A 21,389-nucleotide genomic window follows, 5' to 3' on the forward strand; every position below is an offset into this window, starting at 1 on the left:
ATTTAGGCAATACTGATGCTTAAGAATATATATATATAACTTTAAGCAATACAAGTCACATTAATAAAAATTTAATTAATATTTGATTATTAAAAGCAAGGCAATATGATCCATCAATGGGTTAAATTATAAGAAGTTCTGGCAATTGTTATAAACTAAGTTCCGATAAAGCAATATAATCCTTCAGTGGTTTCGGTAAAGGCAGCATTTTTAACTTTTCCACAAAGTGAGGTTTGAGAATGTGTCTGAGACAAACACGACACTGCTGCTGCAGGTGTACTGGTCTCACATCGATGTTAAGGTTTCTCTCCACCGTCTGGTAATACTGGGAAATATTGTACATCTGATACGTGCACAGATTTTCAAACCTGGCCCCAGCAAAGATGAGCATTTTGGTCATCTCGAGATCATTCTGGACTAGTGCGAAAATGAGAGGAGTTGTGAGTTGTCCATTGACTAGCCCACTGATATCAACGTCACAGTTGTGCTGTAGGAGGATTTTGATGCAGGCCACGTGACATCGCTGGACCGCATACAGGAGTGGGGTTTTGTGAAGGTGATCTACCATGTCTGGGTTAGCCCCCACCTCCAACAACACAGAAACCATGTCATGTCGACCTCTGATGGCTGCAGCGTGGAGCGCGGTCTGTCGACGTTTCGAGGATTTGTGGTTTACGTCACTCCCGTACTGAATCAACAAGCTCACCGCACCGACATCGGGTGAAAATATTGCTGCCCACAAGAGTGGGCTGATTCCTCCCCATGAATCGTATCGAACGTCTGCTCCATGCTCCAGGAGGAGAGACAAGATACGAACATGTCCTAAACGTGCAGCCCAGCACAATGCTGCATTCAGCTCATTTTGCTGAAATGGATTTTTGAGACACTCGAAAACTTCCTCAACACTGCCAGATTTAACAGCATCCAACAACGAAATTAGATCCTGCATTATAATTATCAACTATTTCATAATCAGCTTAAAATTTGCATGATAGCTTTGTTGATAAATATACATACAGTGATACAGTGATGTATTTAACACATTTATATCACATAACATGTCAGATTTTATGATAAATATTTTAAAAAGTGATGTATTGAAAAATGTATCAGATGGCATAAAAGGAATATTAGTCAACAGTGATATACAAGTTTGTTCTCTTTTCCTGTGAACCTGGTATTGGTAAAAACTGAATATTGGGTAAGAAAAATGTACAAATCTATTTTCTCCTGTTTTGATTGATTAAGATCTGGCCATTTTGTTTAAATAGAAGACGATCTTTGCTTCTCTCTGGCCTATATTTGCACGACTGTCTTCACAATCGGGACTGTATCTCACTTTCAGTTTCTGCAAGTGTATATAATTGCCAGTTATTTCAGAGCACCTCTTTGCAAAAAGGCTTGTCCCTTCTGGAAAACAAAATCAATGGAATTATTGCTACATTTCACAAAATCTGAATAAATACAAATGGTGATATTTTGATACTGTTTCTCTGTGTGTGTATTTAGAAAATCCTTACTGCTAATAGAATAAGTACTGGTGGCGTATGTGACAACAAAGGTTTTCTCAAATACAGTAGGCCTACTTTAGACTATAAGATAAGTAGGTATACTGGTGTTAATTTTGTCATTTACATGAAAATGTAGCAGAAGATTCAATTACTTCAAAATAATGGGTTTTTCCCACATAGTATAGTACGGTATCTTAAAAGCTTGACAGCCTAACAATGAATGGGATTTTTCAACAAAAAATAATATTAACAAATTAAACTGCACATGAATTTGAGAAAAACTGCCTACATTTAACTAGGGTACAGAGCTTTCAGCTTTTTAAAACTTTACCTTTGTTTAAATGAGCATCACATCCAGTCTAAAAGAATGAAAGCTTAGTTTTATTAAAGAGATACTAGTAATCAAAAAATCCTTTTAAGAAAAGTTACCTCAATACATCTCTGAATTTCTGATTTGTCAGTTAAATGTTTGTTTTTATGAAATTCTTCTCGGATTCGTTTGAGGTAAAAATCCTTATTTGTGTATGTTAGACCTCTTCCGTATTTAAGCAGTACACGGTACAGTGCCAGTGGAGACATCTTTTCCACAGTCATTGCTTATTGCTACAGAAAGCTGAAAAGAGAAAATACCCAGTTTTATAATTAAAGACCACTTAAAAACAACGTGTAGGCCTATATGTTAATTTGCAAAATGTTCAGAATCTGTTAAAATACAATTATTTGTGAATTATTGTAGTAATTTGTATGCAGATGTGTAGTAGTGTTCATATAAAGTGCTCCTACTGGCAATAGCTAGTGGGAATTTCCCAATTAGCTCAGTTGCTAGAGCGCTGGATTCTCGTACTGAGTCTGTGGTTTGAATCCCCTCAGTAGAGATTGATGATTACAGATGTATCATGAAACTGTGGATGGAATTGGAAAAACTAAAAATGAGTAAACAAAATAGGATTAGACCACTTCAATTTAAATGTTAATTTAATATAAATACTGGGTACACATATCAAAGGTGGTTGTAACGTGCTATCCTGTCTTGAAAAGTAAAAACCAAAAATAAACCCTTCCTGTCTGTATTCAGAAGAAGCCAGAGTGGAAGCTGTAGGTTTCGTCTCGCAAGCTTTGGCCAAGTATTGTAGTAATCCTAATATTACATTATAGAGAACAGTTCCTCAAAATTAACCTTGAGTGTAGCACAAATTTAAAATGTGCTGAACTTTATTAAAGATAGTCTCAGTCCCCCATCCTCACCTCACCCCCATCTAATAGCACCATTATCTAATCAGGAAATGGTTTATTTAAAGATGCACTCAACACATTTTGTTCACGGTTATATGGCGTCAGACATATGGTTAAGGACCACACAGATATTGAGAGAGGAATCCCACTGTCGCCACTTTATGAGCTACTCTTTTCAATTAGCAGCAAGGGATCTTTTATATGCACCATCCCACAGACAGGGTAGTACATACCAGCCTTTGTTATACCAGTCATGGTGCACTGGCTGGAACGAGAAATAGCACAATGGGCCCACCGACGGGATCGATCCCAGACCGCCTGCATATCGAGCGAGCGCTTCACCACTGGGCTACATCCTGCTTCCTAATCAAAATACAGTTATAAACACGTGAGCAATTCTTGTTATCAACAAATAGTCAAATGCTACCAATAAAACACAGATTTAATAATCATCAGCTATTAGCTGGCAATTTTGACTCGTAGCCTGCTGAGAAAACCCACTATATTTTTGCATTAGCAAGGGATCTTTTATATGCCCTCTCCAATATGCAGGACAGCACATACCACAGCCTTTGATATACCACTGCCTGGGGTTCAATTTTAAAAAATAATAATGCGTCCACCTAGCAGGTTCGATACTGCAAGAGGGCTAGCTGGGTGATCAGAATATTTCGCCAAATTATCTCAAAAATCCAAAACCGCAAATCCATAAAATATCAATTATTACACAAATTATTTTTGCCAAATTAAAATAAAATTTGCCAATTACTCCTAAAATTCGCAATTGGTGCTGTCCTGAAAATTAATTCAAGTAACCCATTTTCTTTTTGCGTAACCCGTTATGTCCATGTAAATAATGTCTTAAATTTAATGCGTGAACGGAAAATAGGTTACCCTAACTTATTTAATTCCAGTTATTTGATCAGCAACTAATGTTTAATGTTTTAAAATTGTGTAGCGATATGTGAAACTTGTGTAGAATTTCTTTTCCCATGGATTGATCTTCTAGTATTCCAAATGTTTAAATAATATAAATATTCTCGAGATGGCACTTTTAACAACATGGGGTGGCACATAGGGCCTCAGATTACAGTTATCTTCCCATTTGGTTGTCGAAAATCCGGAAGTTTCACCGCGCAAGTAGTCTGCTGTTTGACTGTGATTATTTCATGGCAGACAGCTATGAAGTGGCAACTGTTTGACTGAAGTGACAGGGGATAGCATGTAGTTTGTAAACATGTGTAACTTGCTGACATTGAAGACTTGTTTGTGGTAATTCCGGCCCATGCAAAAGTAGTGCTTTTTGTGTAAAATGGGTGTACTCCGGCCTGGTTTAGAGGGTGTGTCTGTTTAAACCAATATGCTGGGAGAAAGAGCTGGACAACAGGGGTTGTCCTTTTCAGGGTATGTGTCCCCCATGCAGGCAAAGGTACATACAAAACTTCACGGGCCTGCTGATATTAATAAAAATGTTATAGCCACTAAGGCTATATAGAAACATATAGCGAAATTAATTGTGGTCTGAGGCCTGATATAGTTCACACATTACACCGGTTAAATGCTTGATTCTGATGAAAGTATTATAACCAGAGAGGTGAAATTACACAGACTGATTGTGAATACCACAAGGAATATGAAAACTAATTTATTTATTTTCTAAATATTTTATTAAATTAAAAAACATTTTTTTTGAATTTATTAAAAATTAAAATTAAAATTTTCAACTTTTAAATTTCAATATCCTCCAAAATAGCATAAAATGACCTCCGATGTTACTACAGGTTGTTGCAATATTTTTTAACAGTTTTGAGCTAATAATTTGGTAAAAAAAAAGCAAAAGTTGGATTTTGTTAGTCAATATTGAGATTTTAATTCTTTTTTACATATTGAATTTTAATGAGTTTCTCAATTATTGCAATTGGACAGAAGATCTAAATATAATGAATATATCACTACTAAATGTAATTAAACACTTTAAATAAATAGTATACAGTTTTTAACAAGATTAAGTACTCTAATAATACATTTCACCTACATTTATGTAAATTACACACTTCAGTCATTTTTCAAAAATGGTCTTTCATCCTTAGAAAATCTAATAGGCTAATATTCTATGCTGTCTGAATGTATTTATTGTGTTCAGTAATCAGATACTGGTATACTTGTCAAGTTTATTGCAGAAAATGTGCCAAAAAGGTTAACATTTGGCTTGTAATACATATGGCAAAATAATCCATAATGCATATTCAGTGGTCATTACTACAAACATCCTTCCAATCAAGAAATACTACACTGAGGTAACCAAGACACTGGCACATGACTACACTTGTTGACAGTTATCACTGGAAACTGAAAAATATGGTGCAAGTATCTCTTGGTAGGATTTATATCAGCATTTTGTGACAAAATCTTCATTTTCAAAGTTGTCGTCAACAAAAAACATATTATGGTGTATACCTAAGTAATATCTGTAGGGCATATTCATATTAATATGCATTTATATGGACTGTTTTGGCTTTTACAAAGTGGCTACATGTCTAATACAGTAAATGAAGTAGATCAAGTAAATACAGCAGGTCAAAATTTAATCTGAGGCCTATCGTGTCTAATTTTCCCTGAAATTAATGTGTAAAAATTTGTTGCAAATGGCCCCAATTTTGTGACTTTCACCATCCCTCTGACACATTTCTAATAATGTATCATGAATTCAGTCACCATATCTTTACTAAGCCTCCACTTATCATATCTAAAATGCAAAATTTTACAGTTTTAGATTTATTTATTTTTCAAAAATTTAAATTTAAGTTTAATATTTCATTAAAAATGAAGTAAAATCTAATGATTGATTTTTTTTCCTTTAAATATTTCAAAATCTTTCCAAGACAACACTGTGCAGATAGAACATATGTAGAAGAAAAAATAGCTGCTCACTGTATGAAGAAATTCCAAAATTTGATAAAGTTATTACATTTTGAAGTTGGTGTCCCTCAAGTTTCCATTGCTAAAATTGGCCATGGCAAGGCACTGTGGTAGGTGTTTTAACACAGCCTCTATATACTCTCAGTTTAAAGGTGACATCCCGATACTTACTGAGCATTGCTTTAATATGTATATCATTGGAATGCATTAGTGTGGGCCAGTTTTTAGGGGGAAAAATGGACTGATAGGCCTCAGATTACAGTTATCTTCCCATTTGGTTGTCGAAAATCCGGAAGTTTCACTGTGCAAGTAGTCTGCTGTTTGACTGTGATTATTTCATGGCAGACAGCTATGAAGTGGCAACTGTTTGACTGAAGTGACAGGGGATAGCATGTAGTTTGTAAACATGTGTAACTTGCTGACATTGAAGACTTGTTTGTGGTAATTCCGGCCCATGCAAAAGTAGTGCTTTTTGTGTAAAATGGGTGTACTCTGGCCTTGTTTGAGAGTGTGTCTGTTTAAACCAATATGCTGGGAGAAAAAGCTGGACAACAGGGGTTGTCCTTTTCAGGGTATGTGTCCCCCATGCAGGCAAAGGTACATACAAAACTTCACGGGCCTGCTGATATTAATAAAAATGTTATAGCCACTAAGGCTATATAGAAACATATAGCGAAATTAATTGTGGTCTGAGGCCATAGCCCAGTGGTAAAGCGCTCACTTGATGTGCAGTTGGTATGGGACTGACCCTTGTCGGTATACCCATTGGCTGATTGGACTATTTAAATACTTGTTCCTGCCAGTGCACTACGACTGGTGTACATCCTGTCTGTGGGAAGGTGCATATAAAACAGCTCTTGCTACTGATGAAAAAAGTGTCCTGTCTTGGACAGAGAGGCCGGCCAAGGCCGGCAACTGTGCCCACGACAGGCGTGCGCTACAACAGCTTGCTCTGAACGTGCACGTAAAACCCTTTGACCTTGACCTTGATGAAAAAAGTTAGCATGTTTCCTCTCTTGGACAATATGTCAAAATTACCAAATATATGACATTCAATGGCCAACTGGCCCAATGATTAACTAATTAATGTGCTCTAGCGATGTCGCAAAATAAAACAACCTTTTTAAACTATAACGATACTGTATTGAATAGTGTATAGTGTCTTTCAACAGAACTAAAACTTTATTCATAACAAAAATAAATGAATTAATTAATGACCTCTTTCCCTGTTATTTCTTTTTTAACGTGAGACTGATCAACATCAAATGCGTACCTGTCGAAAACTTGACTAAAGTGGATTTAGCATATCCAAGGTTACACGTTATCGCCGCCTTATTGTCACGTGATCAAAACATTACCATGTGTTTTCTTTTCCTCAAATGTCCGATTTGTAATTGTTTATGTCTGTGTTTTAAATATACCAAATTACAGTTTTGTTAGGTGAAATACCTGTCCATTCGATGTTCTTTCCAGTATATACATTACGTTGGTAAGAATAACAACACTAAAAATCCTTGTAGATTGCACTTTTTGTTGTTGTTGTGTATTGTAATGTATGGTCACATGACTATAATAATTATGCAATACTACTATCCTGCCAGTAATTATATTCGTCAGTTGTGGAAGGACATGTAAACGGTACCTCAACAATAAAATTATATGATAGTAAATTGTTTTACTCTATATTACATAGACCTAGTACTAGTGTAGTAGAAATATAAGAACAAGAACAAGCATGCTATATATTTGTTTAAATATGGGTTATTGCCCTGTATTTTTATTTTATATATTTATTTAAAAAAATAAATATTTATGCACATTTATTTTTATTTATATTTATGTAATATGTAGGCAAAAGCATTATTTTTATTGGTTTGCTGTGCAGATCTAGACTTCATTAAGCACCCCCACTACCCCACCACCTCCCCCCCACCCTCCCCCCTACACACATATCGTTTCAATTTCATTATTGCAATTCAAACCAGTATTGTAAGTTGATATTCATGAATAAATTAAATTATTATTATTATTATTTTGTTATTTGTAATTTAATGCGGGCGAGGGTGGGGGCACCCGCAGTAAAAGCTATTTTCGGAACTCGTGAATAGATTGGCAACACGGTCGTTTTCATTTTAATGTGGTGTGATACAGTTTTTCATCGTATCAATTTACGAATATTTGTTTTGGTTGTTAAGGCTGATGGAGGGAAGCTTTGAACGATATTTCATCAACGTTTTATTTATTTCGATGATTTTGTACATTATTGCTTTACAGTGTCGATATTGACATAGAAAAGAGATGTCAGAAATACTTGGTATGCTAGTGCTAATTATTAATGCTTCGCATTTGCAATATTTAAAACCGGTTAAACTTGGGCATGTTGATACATGAAATCATGGTGAATGAACACTCAGTTACACTGTCGGTCACTGAACAGATTAGACCAGCATCAATATTAATTAGGTAAAACCAGAAAGCTAGTGCAATTTCCACATGATTTGCCAAAAGTTTTAGAATAAAATATAATCTGTTTGTTTTTATTTAAATGTGTTGTGTAAATCATGCTGAAATATTCCATAAATGTTCATTTTAGTGCATCTGTGTCATTATTATTTTTTTCCCCCTAAAACAAGAAAACCACTAAATATTTTTCCCTATTATTCTTTCACACAGTAATATATATTTTCATTTTGAAAACTATACTACAATGGTCGACGACTGTCATTTTGTGTAACCATGTTTTGGCTTCATATAAAATAAATAAATATAACATATCTAACCATAATTTCACTGAGGCGTGTGCTACAACAGCTTACTCTGAATGTTCATGTTAAACTCACTGACCATAATTTCACTTGAAATCTATATTTTGTAAATAGTACAATTTTTTAATCACAAGATTTTATTCAGAATCATTCAGGTGCAGGGTTTCTGCCAGAGGGTAAAATGGGTATGGTGCCATACCCAAATTTTAATTTTTTAAAGTTAACATTTTAACAAAATTAATGACTCTTAGGCCAAACAAAAAAATAGGTGTGTTTCCGATTGCATCCCCCCCAAAATTAGGGTAGGTAGGTAGGTATTTTTTTTTTTTTTTTTTTACATTTAAATTTAAATTGAATACTATCATAATAATAATATCGTTATTGTTGTCATTGTAGTAGTAGTAGTAGTATTGGTATGCACTGTTTGTGTATTTCCTTAAATTAATGGGACATTTGTATTAATTTCGTTGTTCTTAATTTAAATACTTTATGCAAACATTTGAGATGCATTAATAATAAGACCTCTTGATTTAAGTGAAGACGAGAATTAAGCTGAATTGAGGCTATGTTCGTACATTCGGTTACTTCCGTGACCGACTAAGCTGTTCAGTGGTAGCTAATCAGGGGAAGGAACTCTATTACAAAAGCTTTTCCATAATTTCTCGATGTTTTTCGGAAGGGAATTACATGTGCAAAATGTATCGTATAATAGTACGTAAACAATGTGCAAGGAAGGAAATACTCTTGTTTGGTGATGTTGTCCTCTTTTATTTTTACTTCTTTTTTAAATTTTATTATTATTATTTATTTTTTCAGTTTAAGAAAAACAAACTTAGGGTCGGGGGGGTAAAACTAGGGACGGTCGGTCGACCGGAAACACACCTATTTTTTTGTTTGGCCTTATCATTATTGTATGATTTTCTTAAGCCTAACCCTAAATGTAACCCATTTTCTTTGTGGAGGAGGCCCCCCATAGCCCCTGTTGACTGTGGTTACATTCAATAACATAGCGCTATACCCAAAACTTTCTCTCTGGCAGCAACACTGAGGTGCATTAGTAATGTTCAAATAAAAACATTTCAATAGCAACTTTGCATTGGAATTTTTTCATCATTCTTAAAATGGAAAAGTCAGGAGATGCAAAGTGACATCATTGGAATGCTCATGTCATTCAAATTCAAATTTAATTGTATTATTAAAATGCTTTGCTACATTAAAATAAAAGCTGGTATATTAATCTTGTGTCCCCTGTCAAAATTCTATAACGAGCAGACAACACTGTTTATAGGTTGGTATGTTTTTATTTTTCATAATTCTGGACAAAATATTCAGTTTAAATTTTAAAAGATGAAAGAAATAAGCACCTTTTGTCAAATATAGCATATCAAAAAATTACCATTGGATATGTTACATTTATTGAATACAAAGTCAAAACAAGGGCATGAAAAGTCGTCGACCTTAGACTATAGTACTAACAGGAATGAGCTGATGTGTATGCACAGTGTTTGCATACAAACCTGTTGCCCATAGTAATGTTTACCTTGTCAGATGTAAAGATTTGTAAAAAAAACACACACGCACACACACATTCATATATATATAGCTACCATTAATTTATTACGAATAAAACTCTGCCTACACCAGATGCTGTCTATTCCAAACTTCAGATGCAAATTCAAGAACAAAAGAATGGTTTATGTAGTAATTAGCTCTGTCTACACTGGCACATGATCTTACCTTGACTGCCAGTGGTCACCTTTTAAACAATGACGGCAGTTCCCCACCAGGACACCAAAGAAAGTGTTATGAAATAATTGTGCCTCTGTGAAGGCTTAATAAACAATGAATCACATTTGTTGTACATAACGGGTGTAGGTAGCACGATAAATTAGATTATTATTTCTATGTGTTCATACCCAGGCATCGAAATAAGTCGAGAACGGTCATTCAGGTTACCGGGAGGTTACCACATGTAAGAAAAGTCGAGAACGGTGTTTCGTTCTCAACACAATTTTCAATGTAGTTTCGTTTCCGAACTTAAACCAGGCAATGCATTCCGGACTTTCGCATTTCATTTTCTCGTAAGGAATTGCATCAATGTTCGTGCACACATGTGCAATTGCAAGCAATTATAGTAATTCCATGTTTAAGCAGCGTCCACTAGATGAATTTACTTTCGCTTTTTGTTTTCTCGTACGAAATTCGCTTGTTATCCGCAATACCGGATTTCGTTTCTCGGACCAATGTGGTAACCTATAGGTTACCAGGCTATATTTTGTGGTAACCTGTAAATGGGTTATGAGACACAATGCTTATTTCGATACATGCATTTTATTATCCATATGGTTCAACATAACCGAGTTATTAATAATCATACGAAAGAAAGAAATGTTTTATTTAACGACGCACTCAACACATTTTATTTACGGTTATATGGCGTCCGACATATAGCTAAGGACCACACAGATTTTGAGAGGAAACCCGCTGTCGCCTCTACATACGAAGCACACATGTAATAACAAACTGTAATGACGTAATTGTGGGAAGTGACGTCATAACATGACGTTGCTTCTCCAGTCCTAACTCAGACTGCGCGTGCTGTAACCTTTCACCGTGGTGCAGGGGTGTAACATTCTCTTTGAGAATGGTCAGTACAGCATAAATTGAAGTTTTGAGTAAAAGTCAGTATCTGTCATTTATATTTGTATTTTTGCACAGTTCTTTACACTGTTTTTAATTATATCTTGAATTTTTATATTGATGTTGATCATCACCTTATTTTTTTTGCATTACTATAGTTTGACACCCAATGGCCGATGTGTTTTTCATGCTGGGGTGTCGTTAAACATTCATTCATACATTGAAATATGACGTCATTTTGTCGTCTCCTTCTAGTTGTGGCTGAAACATTTAGAGTTGGGTCTTGTTATTCATAAAGAAAACAACAATAATAATATGGATAATAAAGAAATTATTACACTCGCATGTGAGTCGTACTGATTTTACAAAACTCGTGTCAGAATTCATGTATTACCCTCGCTCTTGCTCGGGCAATACAAAAATCCTGACACTCGTTTCATAAAATCAGTACGACACACAAGCTCGTATAATAATCTCTATGTATCATACCGATCTGCTATTTTGTCAAAACTAGAACTTGCATAAATGCAAATGACTCTTTCATTTTGCATTGTCTTAGGCCTACTGAATTTACAATGGCGGAGTGACCAAAACACCAGACCGAACTTGTGTCCGAGTCCAACCCCAGCAATTGCCCACAGCAATTGGCAGTGCCGTGGAGTTTTTAATTCTCCACTATATTCAGATTTTTTTGTCAGTGGCATGTTTTTTTGTCGTGGACATTTTCTTAATTGCAGGGGTTGATGACCCATCACATTTTGTTTATCTTGATTTTGATTGGTTTCATAGATATCTTTCAGGTTTATACCAATTGCTTAGCCTTGCTTTCACACATGTCTTGCTTTCACAGATGTCAAACGTTTGGTTAAAATGAAGTTTTATTTATGTTAGTATTTTCGGATCACTATATCACAAGAACCGTAACTCTGGATGAACTCTGTCTACACCGACACATTGTCTAAACTGGCATATTTTATTGGTCCCAGGTATATATAGGGATGTGAGAGCTACGCAGAAGCGTGTAAATGAGCTTTTCCATTTCGTCTAAGAAAACAAAAACATGATGTTCAATACTATTGACCACACAAAGTTCATTTGCATGTTTTCACGGTTTCAAGTTTATGATGTGTGCCTTATATTATAAGTTATAACCAGTTTAGATTTGTTAGCATTGAATGTAATTTTTGGCAGTTCCAGGGGTTACAAACAACAATGGACCCTGGCCACAGTGAGCTTTTTTGTTCCAGCCCCTCTCACATCCCTGTGTATGTGTGTGTATATATATATATATCCTATAATTTACCCATGATATCCATGTCATAAACCCATGTGATAATTTACTTTATTAACCCGGTTAATAATGGTATGCAAATCTGCAAGGTCTCTAGGTAATGTGTTGCTGTGGATGGGTCATTTGCTTACAAGTCAACAAGACCTGTGTACCTGAACGTAACATTTTCAAAGATTTGTTTAAAATGCGTGACGTCAAACTAATCTGTGCTAATCGTGATGACATCATATTATCAATGGCGGCGACTTTAGTACTGTGATTTACTTAAAAAGTAATTAGAATGTTATTTTAGAAGTGTTATAGGATAAATAGAATTCACTACTCGTGTTTTTTAGTATGTAAAATATCAACCTCGTCTAGTTAATCGGTATTTGTCGAATAACCGATTAACATAGACGAGGTTGATATTTTCCATATTAAAAAATAGGCGTGACGAATCCTCTCTCTCTCTCTCTCTCTCTCTCTCTCTCTCTCTATATATATATATATATATATATATATATATATATATATATATATAAAAACAGCGAACAAATTATGAAATAAGCTGGCAAATTATCAAACAGTCGAACACGTACAAACGAAACTCCGGCCAATGTAACCTGTGCATTGAGGAAAAGTTCGCCATCCTACAAACAAAAGACAAAAACAATCTCAACAAAAGGACTGAGCTCATCTCAAAATGCCGTCACACCAGTAAGCTCAAACCACGCAACCGCACTACATAAAAATAAAAACCCTGCAATCTTTTCACCAGTGTCAGCTATCTGAAGATCGTCGAAGGGCGTGAAACTCGGAGTAATAGCGTAGGACAAAAGTGCAATATATATTTTATATATATATATATATATATATATATATATATATATATATATATATATATATATATAATATAATCACTTGTTCTTTGTTTAAACAGACATTAGAATGGGTAGGAAGAATCTGTAATTTTTTCTACCTTGTCCCGAAAACCACACTATGCAGTTATTAAAGCGAATTAGGTATGCAATGAAGTGGTATTCAATATGGAAGTAGAATGCAGCATACACATGTAACTAATGATTCATTGTATTGTGCTCAAAAATAATTAGAACCTATTATTTGTTCAAATATAAATTTTATTATTTATTAAAAAAGTGCTCCCTAAACAAGTGTGTTGTTTCATCTACAGGACGCATCTGTTCTCGACTTATTTCGATGTCTGTTATGGTTACACAAACTGGCCTTCATTAATTTTAGACAATATATTTGAATACTTGTATAATTGAACTCATTTTGTGTAGATCATTTGCCACAACCATATAGAGATTGGTATTGTACAAAAATTATTGTTTCATATATATTAAAACTAATGGTGACAAACCATATTGTCTAAAAGTATACCAATCATTTATTATTTTTTCCTATTTGGTGTGCTTTAGTCTAATGTAATCTATATCGTTTTAATGGTAGCTGTCTGTATCACAGTGTAGAACACCTCAGTCGGAGTTTAATGAAACACAATTAGCAAATTAATTCAATAACAAAGAGGATGTTTTGAAAAATATATATAGGTGAACATACATTTACGTGTTTGTTTATACAGAAACAAATCTGGTATTTGGTAGAGATTACTAATTACCAATTATTTGACTTAATTATTTGATCCTTATTTCTGAACACAACTTATTTTCAGACAGCATGGTTAAAGATACGGGTGGCAGTGTTTCTCTTACTCATACTCCGCTGAAGCTGGATCTGTACAACTTTGAGGAACCCCAGTATGAAGGCAGCAAGTTCGTACTGACGAGTCCGCGGTCACTTGAAGCATGTTCACGGCTGGGAATAAAGGTACGTTATTTGTAAACAAGTTGAACAATTTTGACAAGCTTAACAAAATAAGCTGGTGGCTGGTTCATTTCATCAGCCGTTATGATATCTAATTCATCTACTTCTGTTTTTAAATCTGTTAATATTTTAGTTTTTACAATATAGTGGTCTAATTACACTACAAAGTAATTACATTCCATTTTAGGAAAGTGCTCAATGTTGGCACCTAGTACTTCAATCAAGTAGCATACCTGCTTTGGTGGAAATAGTAGTGAAATCAGGAGAGCACTTGCCTCAAGCCTGTGAGTTATAAGATCAACACCCCCTCCCTGATAGAACCATTAATTTTTCCATAATTGGTGGTATGTGTTGTTTTGTCTGTGCATGTAAGATTCCTTAATGTGTTAAAGGAAAAACTGACTGGAGACTACATGTATGTCATAATTTTCAAATTTGTGACAGCGATTAGTTGATAAAGTAATTAATTAATACGTTCTGGTGGTGTCTTTAACTCTTATCCACCCAGCTTTCCAACATGAAATATGTAATTTTGAACCTACATTATTCAACCTCAAATGGTAAAATAACAACTAATTTAACACTATTTTGATGTGTGTCATAGTTTTTTTTTTTTTAAACCCTACGATCATGATCCATATGATGTCGTTGTTTATGACAGTTTATTTTCACTTTCAATCGATGACAAATAATCCATCCATCATCTACTTCAAAGTCTGTGTTATCAGTTATTTTCGGGGAATACATCCTTTACAACTCTTCAGTTTTCATTAAATAATAATGTACAACATGTTTTAAAAGAAATAAATATACAAATAGCAAGAAATCGAACACATGTGCGTGTTATGTCATTAATAACGTTTTACACAAATTTAGACAATTTTTGTTTTCCTTTCGATATTGCGATAACAACTTAAATACGAATGCCAGTCAACAAAATACACTCAACGTGTTCGATTGTCAGTCTACTATGTGCTAGCATTTAGATAACTCCTGTGAATGTTGACAGCTGTGTTTACGAAGACCGGTCGCATCTTGACTGCAGTCGAGAATGGGAGGAAAAGAGTTAAATGAAACAAATGAACTTTTCCTATTTTGAAACATTTCATCTTATATTAGTCTGATGAATTTGCATTTTTATTTTTTTCTCTTGTTTTCTTTGTCACACTGTTGACTATTTTAGCACTGTTCTCTTTCAGCCTGTGGATCTCTTGTACAAACCTTTGGCAGAGTTTCAGGAGGAATTGCTGCCTCAAGATGTTCCTCTGAGAACCATCTATAACATTTACGATGAGCAAGAACAAACCAGACTGAGTCAGTTCAATTTAGTTTGATAATTTTACATTGATGGACTCTTTACTTTACCTTACTGGAAACACAAATCATTCATTTCCTTTTGTTTTTACAATAAGTAAAAGTTCATTTTAAAAATATGTTTATATACCTTTTGCCATTTCAATGTGGTTCTGTGTAGAAAAGAAAAGTATTCAGAATCAACAGAGTAAGAATATAATAAATTTTATTGTAAATACCAGTATATGTATTGGATTGCAGTGATTAATTTTTAGGTGAAACCAGTGATTAATTTTTATACAAGAAATAAACAGAACGAGTCGGTGAGGAAAAGTGGGTGTTTCACAGTTTGAGATGGACCAGGAAGGCATAAAACCCAGTTTAACATTTTAGTCAGTCTGTGTTTATGTTAGACTATTCAAAGTTAATTATTTTGTACCACTTTGTTCCATTGCAATGTCTTTTAGTCATGTTCCCTTGGACAAAGAAGTTGGTTTATAACATTTTAATTGCCAAATTTTTGTCTGCTCATTTGAATTTCATTTTTTTGTTGTGGTAAAATGCTGTTGTCAGTTATCAGCAGTGCTTTCATGTTGAATTAAACATCACTGTTAAAATCAGTATTTGTCTTTTAGGAAATTTGCAGCTGTGCAGGGAAGAAAGAAACAATCTCATTGATAAGGAACTCTCTAAACAACATGGCCACAGTAATAAACCTAGTGTCGTGATCAGTAAGGTTTTGTTAGGTAAAGATAATAATATCTTTTAAACATTTTCATACTTTGTTCATGAAATACAAAACTTAAATATTGTTATGTATCTTAGTCAGTAAATACAAACAACAAAATACATTCCATTTGATATTAATGGGAATTATTACACTTTGCGAATCTTCAGCTAATGAAGAGACTTGCAGATGGCACAGATGACATTTTTACAGCTGTTTTTTGTTGGGGTGACATACTAAGAACAATATGATATGCACTTATGATTAAGTGTGTTTGTAGGTGCAATGATTTCTGGCATTTCCTCTTTGGTTAATGCATGGTTTGTTGTTCTTTTTTAATTTTGATGTGGGTTAGGGGTGGGCTGCAGTAGAATGATTTAAACATTATTTTGTGACTTCGAGCTGCCAAGTATACTCGTATGTCTAGTGAGCAGATACTGCCACTACACATGTACATAAATAGAAATATTTATATGTTGTTGTATTGCAAATAGATAAATATAGATTTCATATGCCTATCTACAGCCTACTAGCATTAGAACATTTCAAACACAATGCCATTGCAGATAATGAAATGGACCAAGGCAGCATGCAGAGAAGGCGGACAGCATGGTCAACATCAGTGGGACACCAGCGCCTCACTAACGATGAAATCAATCAGAGGTTTGTCTCATCTCCTCCAGTCTTGATTACATTGGTGGTGGTGGTGGTGGTGGTGGGGGGGGGGGGGGGGGGTGTTCAACATCAGTGGGTCACCAGCACCTCACTAATGATGAAATCAGTCAGAGGTTTGTCTCATGTCCTCCAGTGTTAATTACATTGGGTGGGGTGTCAACATCATTGGGACACCAGCACCTCACAAATGATGAAATCAATCAGAGGTTTGTCTCACCTCCTCGAATTTTGATTACATTGGGTGGGAGGGGGGGTCAACATCATTGGGTCACCAGCGCCTCACTAACTATGAAATCAGTCAGAGGTTTGTCTCATCTCCTCCGGTCTTAATTACATTAGGTGGGGTGTCAACATCAGTGGGTCACCAGCACCTCACAAATGATAAAATCTTTCAACGGTTGGTCTCATCTCCTCCAATCTTGATTACATTGGGGGGAGGGGAGTGTCAACATTATTGGGACACCAGAAACCTCACAAATTATGAAATTAATCAGCAGTGTGTCTCATCATTGGAACAATAGCGCCTCACTAACGATGAAATCAATCGTAGGTTTGTCTCATCTCCTCCAGTCTTGATTACACTGGGGGAGGAGGGGGTCAACATCAGTGGGACACCAGCATCTTACTAATGATGAAATCAATCAGGTTTGTTTCATCTCCTCCAGTCTAGATTATATTGGGTGGCATGTTCAAACAATCTTTTGTACAAAATATATATACGCCAAAACATTCATGATCAGCTTCATGAATATTAATCAGCTTTCACTAAAAATAGCTTAGACTGATTCTAACAGGAATTAAGCCATTATTTTCACGAAAACCAGTATATTTTACACAACAGTTATTTTTCTTTACACTATTGCTGGTGTATTCAAGTTTCACCCGTTCTGATCTGTTGATAAATAAATTCTAGACTTCTAGAATTTTTATAAAATCTACTAGCCATGGGATCAGTGATTTTATAAATTTACTAGCCACAATTAAAAATTCACTAGCCCTAATTTACTTTAAGTTAATACAACTGTACTAAATAATAGTAATAATCGGATATGTTACCTACAGAGGGAGATAGAGCTTAAAAATAGTAATATTGGGGTGGGGGGTGGGAGCAGGATATTCATATTTACAAAATAAATAACTGCAACATTTGACAATTTTATTTCACTAGCTGTCGGGCATGGCAGTAGTAGTTATTGACTTGCCCAACATTGAATATCACTAGCCATGGGAGTGGGGCTACCATAATCTAGAAGCCCTGGTTTATGATTGCGTCTATAAATGTTCATCTTATTGGTGGTTAAAAAACCTAATATTTATTAAATTAAATTTATTATAATTCTTAATTTAATTGTTTCAAATTGTTTAATTTATCTAAAAACATTTTCATGCATTGATGCATCTTTGAGCGACATCCAAGTTTATGGTAGGCAAGACCATTTAATTCAGTGGAATTCTTACTTTTATTTTTGGCATGTTACTTTCCATTCAGAGCTAAAGAATTGCATGAAGAAAGTTTAAAACTCAAGAGAGAACTACTTTCACGCAAAGAAGAAAGACTGACGAAGGGTGCTGGGTATGTAACTCTGTTAAATATTTAATTATAACTAGGGGCGCCGAGTACTGTTTTCAGTAATGGTAAAATAATAAACATTTTTATGTCAGTATTTAATCCTTATGTAGCTGAAAGTAAAGTTTGTTTTATTTAACGACACCACTAGAGCACATTGATTTTTTAAATTATCATCAGCTATTGGACGTCAAACATACGGTCATTTTGACACTTTTTTAGAGGAAACCTGCTGTCGCCACATAAGCTACTCTTTTATGACAGGCAGCAAGGGATCTTTTATTTGCGCTTCCCACAGGCAGGATAGCACAAACCATGGCCTTTGTTGAACCAGTTATGGATCACTGGTCGGTGCAAGTGGTTTACACCTACCCATTGAGCCTTGCGGAGCACTCACTCAGGGTTTGGAGTCTGTATCTGGATTAAAAATTCCATGCCTCAACTGGGATCCAAACCCAGTACCTACCAGCCTGTAGACCGATGGCTTAACCATGATGCCACCGAGGCTGGTTTATGTAGCTGAATGGTGTGCAGTTATGTTGTGGATGTGATGGTGTGTTGTGTGCCGATGTTAGTATCACATCATGGAAAAGCTCACTCCAGAACATAATTCTAGCACAGATACAAAAAAGATAAACCCCTATTTAAAGTTTTAATGGTTTGATATGACCCAGTTTGGGTAAACTTAACAATCATTGGTTTTAATTTTCTATCTAGTATTATTTTTAATTTCTATGTAGAAAATTGTGCAGTTGAATTTGAAGTTTATTATGTTGATGTAGATGTGTTGATGTCATCTGTTCTTCTTTTCCCCCCCCATTTTTGTGTTACCTGTATTGCTAAAAAGCTGCAATTTTGTTGTGTTCAACATGTGTTGCTAATTATCTTGTATAGATCTGTTTGTTATCATTACAAACATAGTTCAGACCATAGGATTTAAAATTTCATGGGAAACACTTTTCCTGTTCCGTGCCTTGTGATCATGGGAACCCATTGGAAACTATTTAAAAAATATATATATGTATATTATATATATTATTTTCGTTGAATAGTCGTATTCAGTATAATAATAATGGGAGCTGAAATTTGGGTTCCATGATTTTACCCACCTGTAAAGGGAAATATAATTTCCTGAAGGCCTGATATTTTTCTGCCGATGGCAAATATTTCAGTTCTCCAATCAGTTTTACTACCGTATTTGACCGGAAATAAGCCCAGGGGGCCAAGACAACTCATTGTGAGCTTAGCATGGGGTGGGCTTATTCCCAGACAATAAATAATAATTAAAATAAATAACAATACTTAAATGAACTAGGAAGAAAACAAAAAACATTCAGTAGCACATCTATTAATTAGTGTTCCATTTGTTATTAATAAATAATAATTGTTTATTAATTATTTTTTTTTTTTTTTTTTACTAGTATCTAATTATCAGAAACACACCTTCTATGTTACAATTACTTACCAGTGCTGTTTATTTACATCCAAAATTTAATGCTGAGAAGACTTAAAACAACAGCAATTGCATATACACACATTTCTGACACAGGCAGCCAGCTTACACTACAAAGAATTGTCAATCTAAGATCATTGTTCTTAGCCAATCAGAATAAGGTATTTGCTTAATTAGCATTAACTGCGGACCCAGTGTGGTGGTAAAAATAGACATTGGTTTTTAGTTCATACTTGGGCTTGGATACTTCAGAGAAATACTGCAGGCATGAAAGTGAAAACAATGTTACACACTGTTATTGTTAGACTGCTAAATCTCACTGGTGGTAAAATATTGTGTTACATTTGTGTTTAATTATCTGCAGGAGGTATGACCTTATAAATGAACTTTGAGCAAACTTGCAATTTCATGTTATTTATAAGGTGACGAAGTTGGGGGTGGGCTTATTTACGAATGAGGGCCTAATTTCTTAAATGCTATCAAAACGGAGGGGGGCTTATTCAAAGACATGGGCTTATTTCCGGTCAAATACGGTATCTGTGTAATCTGCTGTTAATACTTCTTTTGATTTGATTTTAATTTTAATATGAAAAATAGAATTTTAGTACTCCGTAAGTAAAAAAAATTAACATCAGATCTGCTGTTTACATTAGCATTCTATGCTGAAGTAAACCTGACACATTATTGTGAGAAGATATTTGTATAGACATTTATATTTTACAAATGCTAAGGCAAAGTGTATTTTAGCTGAAACAAACTGCTTTTGCCTCTGCTTTTATTTTTGCTGATGTAATTTTCGGAATTGCAAGAGTCGAAAACTGTTATTTAATTACTGCCATAAAGTTGTCTCATTCTCACCGATTAACAACTTTGACAAAAATAAATATTGTTTAATTCATTTCTGTGTAGAAAGAAGACGTCAAAAGACTTTTCTGGTGCTGGTCGATCTTGTCCCATAGCCTTCAGAAGTCCAACATCAGCACCATCTATGAAAGTCAGAGCTACAGGCCACGAACAGAGAAGACCTGTTTCTTCACAAACTAGAATGTTTCAAAGACCAAGCAAAGAAGACAAAAGATCAGTTTCGTCACAAAGCAGGATCTCGGTGGCATCACGCCAAGAGCAGAAAGGACCTGTTAAGTCACGCACTAGAACTTTGTTGACCTCAAATGGGGAACAGAAAAATCCTCTTTCATCAAGAACAAGAACATTACTGACAGATGAAGAACAAAAAAGACCGTGTTCGTCACGTACCAGAACTCTAGTGATGTTGAGCGATGAAGACCAGAAAAGACCCATTTCATCAAAGACCAGAACGGTTTTAGTGTCAAGACCTGGCAGTGCACCAGTCATAATGGGCAGTAAATCTGTTACCGTCAAAACGAACATGAGCATACCATCAAGGGTGAGAGAAATGTTTATTTAGCAGTGTTCTTTATTTTCATTTAAAAAAATTCAGTTTAGATACAAGATTATCATAATGTACAG

General features: G+C 34.9%; 2 protein-coding genes across 4 annotated transcripts in view; one reads left to right on the forward strand and one right to left on the reverse strand.

Annotated features, from left to right (window-relative positions):
• Nucleotides 1-55: 55 nt before the first annotated feature.
• Nucleotides 56-1,369, reverse strand: LOC121380692 (ankyrin repeat and SOCS box protein 7-like). Its single transcript, XM_041509643.1, has one exon. It carries the CDS (start codon nt 947-949, stop codon nt 149-151), a length of 801 nt encoding a protein of 266 aa, XP_041365577.1. The 5' UTR covers nt 950-1,369; the 3' UTR covers nt 56-148.
• Nucleotides 1,370-7,852: 6,483 nt separating this feature from the next.
• LOC121381377 (coiled-coil domain-containing protein 177-like) overlaps nt 7,853-21,389 on the forward strand; it is a 34,143-nt gene continuing 20,606 nt past the window's right edge. For 2 of the 3 annotated variants that reach the window (XM_041510664.1, XM_041510666.1), the window contains exons 1-7: nt 7,853-7,977; nt 14,035-14,189; nt 15,386-15,500; nt 16,115-16,225; nt 16,773-16,869; nt 18,371-18,454; nt 20,811-21,306. In XM_041510664.1, coding sequence (XP_041366598.1) covers nt 7,962-7,977; nt 14,035-14,189; nt 15,386-15,500; nt 16,115-16,225; nt 16,773-16,869; nt 18,371-18,454; nt 20,811-21,306 — 1,074 coding nt within the window. In that variant the 5' untranslated portion in view covers nt 7,853-7,961. Of the gene's footprint in view, nt 8,127-14,034; nt 14,190-15,385; nt 15,501-16,114; nt 16,226-16,772; nt 16,870-18,370; nt 18,455-20,810; nt 21,307-21,389 lie in introns of all 3 variants that reach the window. The other variant, XM_041510665.1, reaches the window with a different exon arrangement.

The sequence above is a fragment of the Gigantopelta aegis genome, chromosome 9 (genome assembly GCF_016097555.1).
Source record: "Gigantopelta aegis isolate Gae_Host chromosome 9, Gae_host_genome, whole genome shotgun sequence".
Classification (NCBI taxonomy): Eukaryota; Metazoa; Mollusca; class Gastropoda; order Neomphalida; family Peltospiridae; genus Gigantopelta; species Gigantopelta aegis.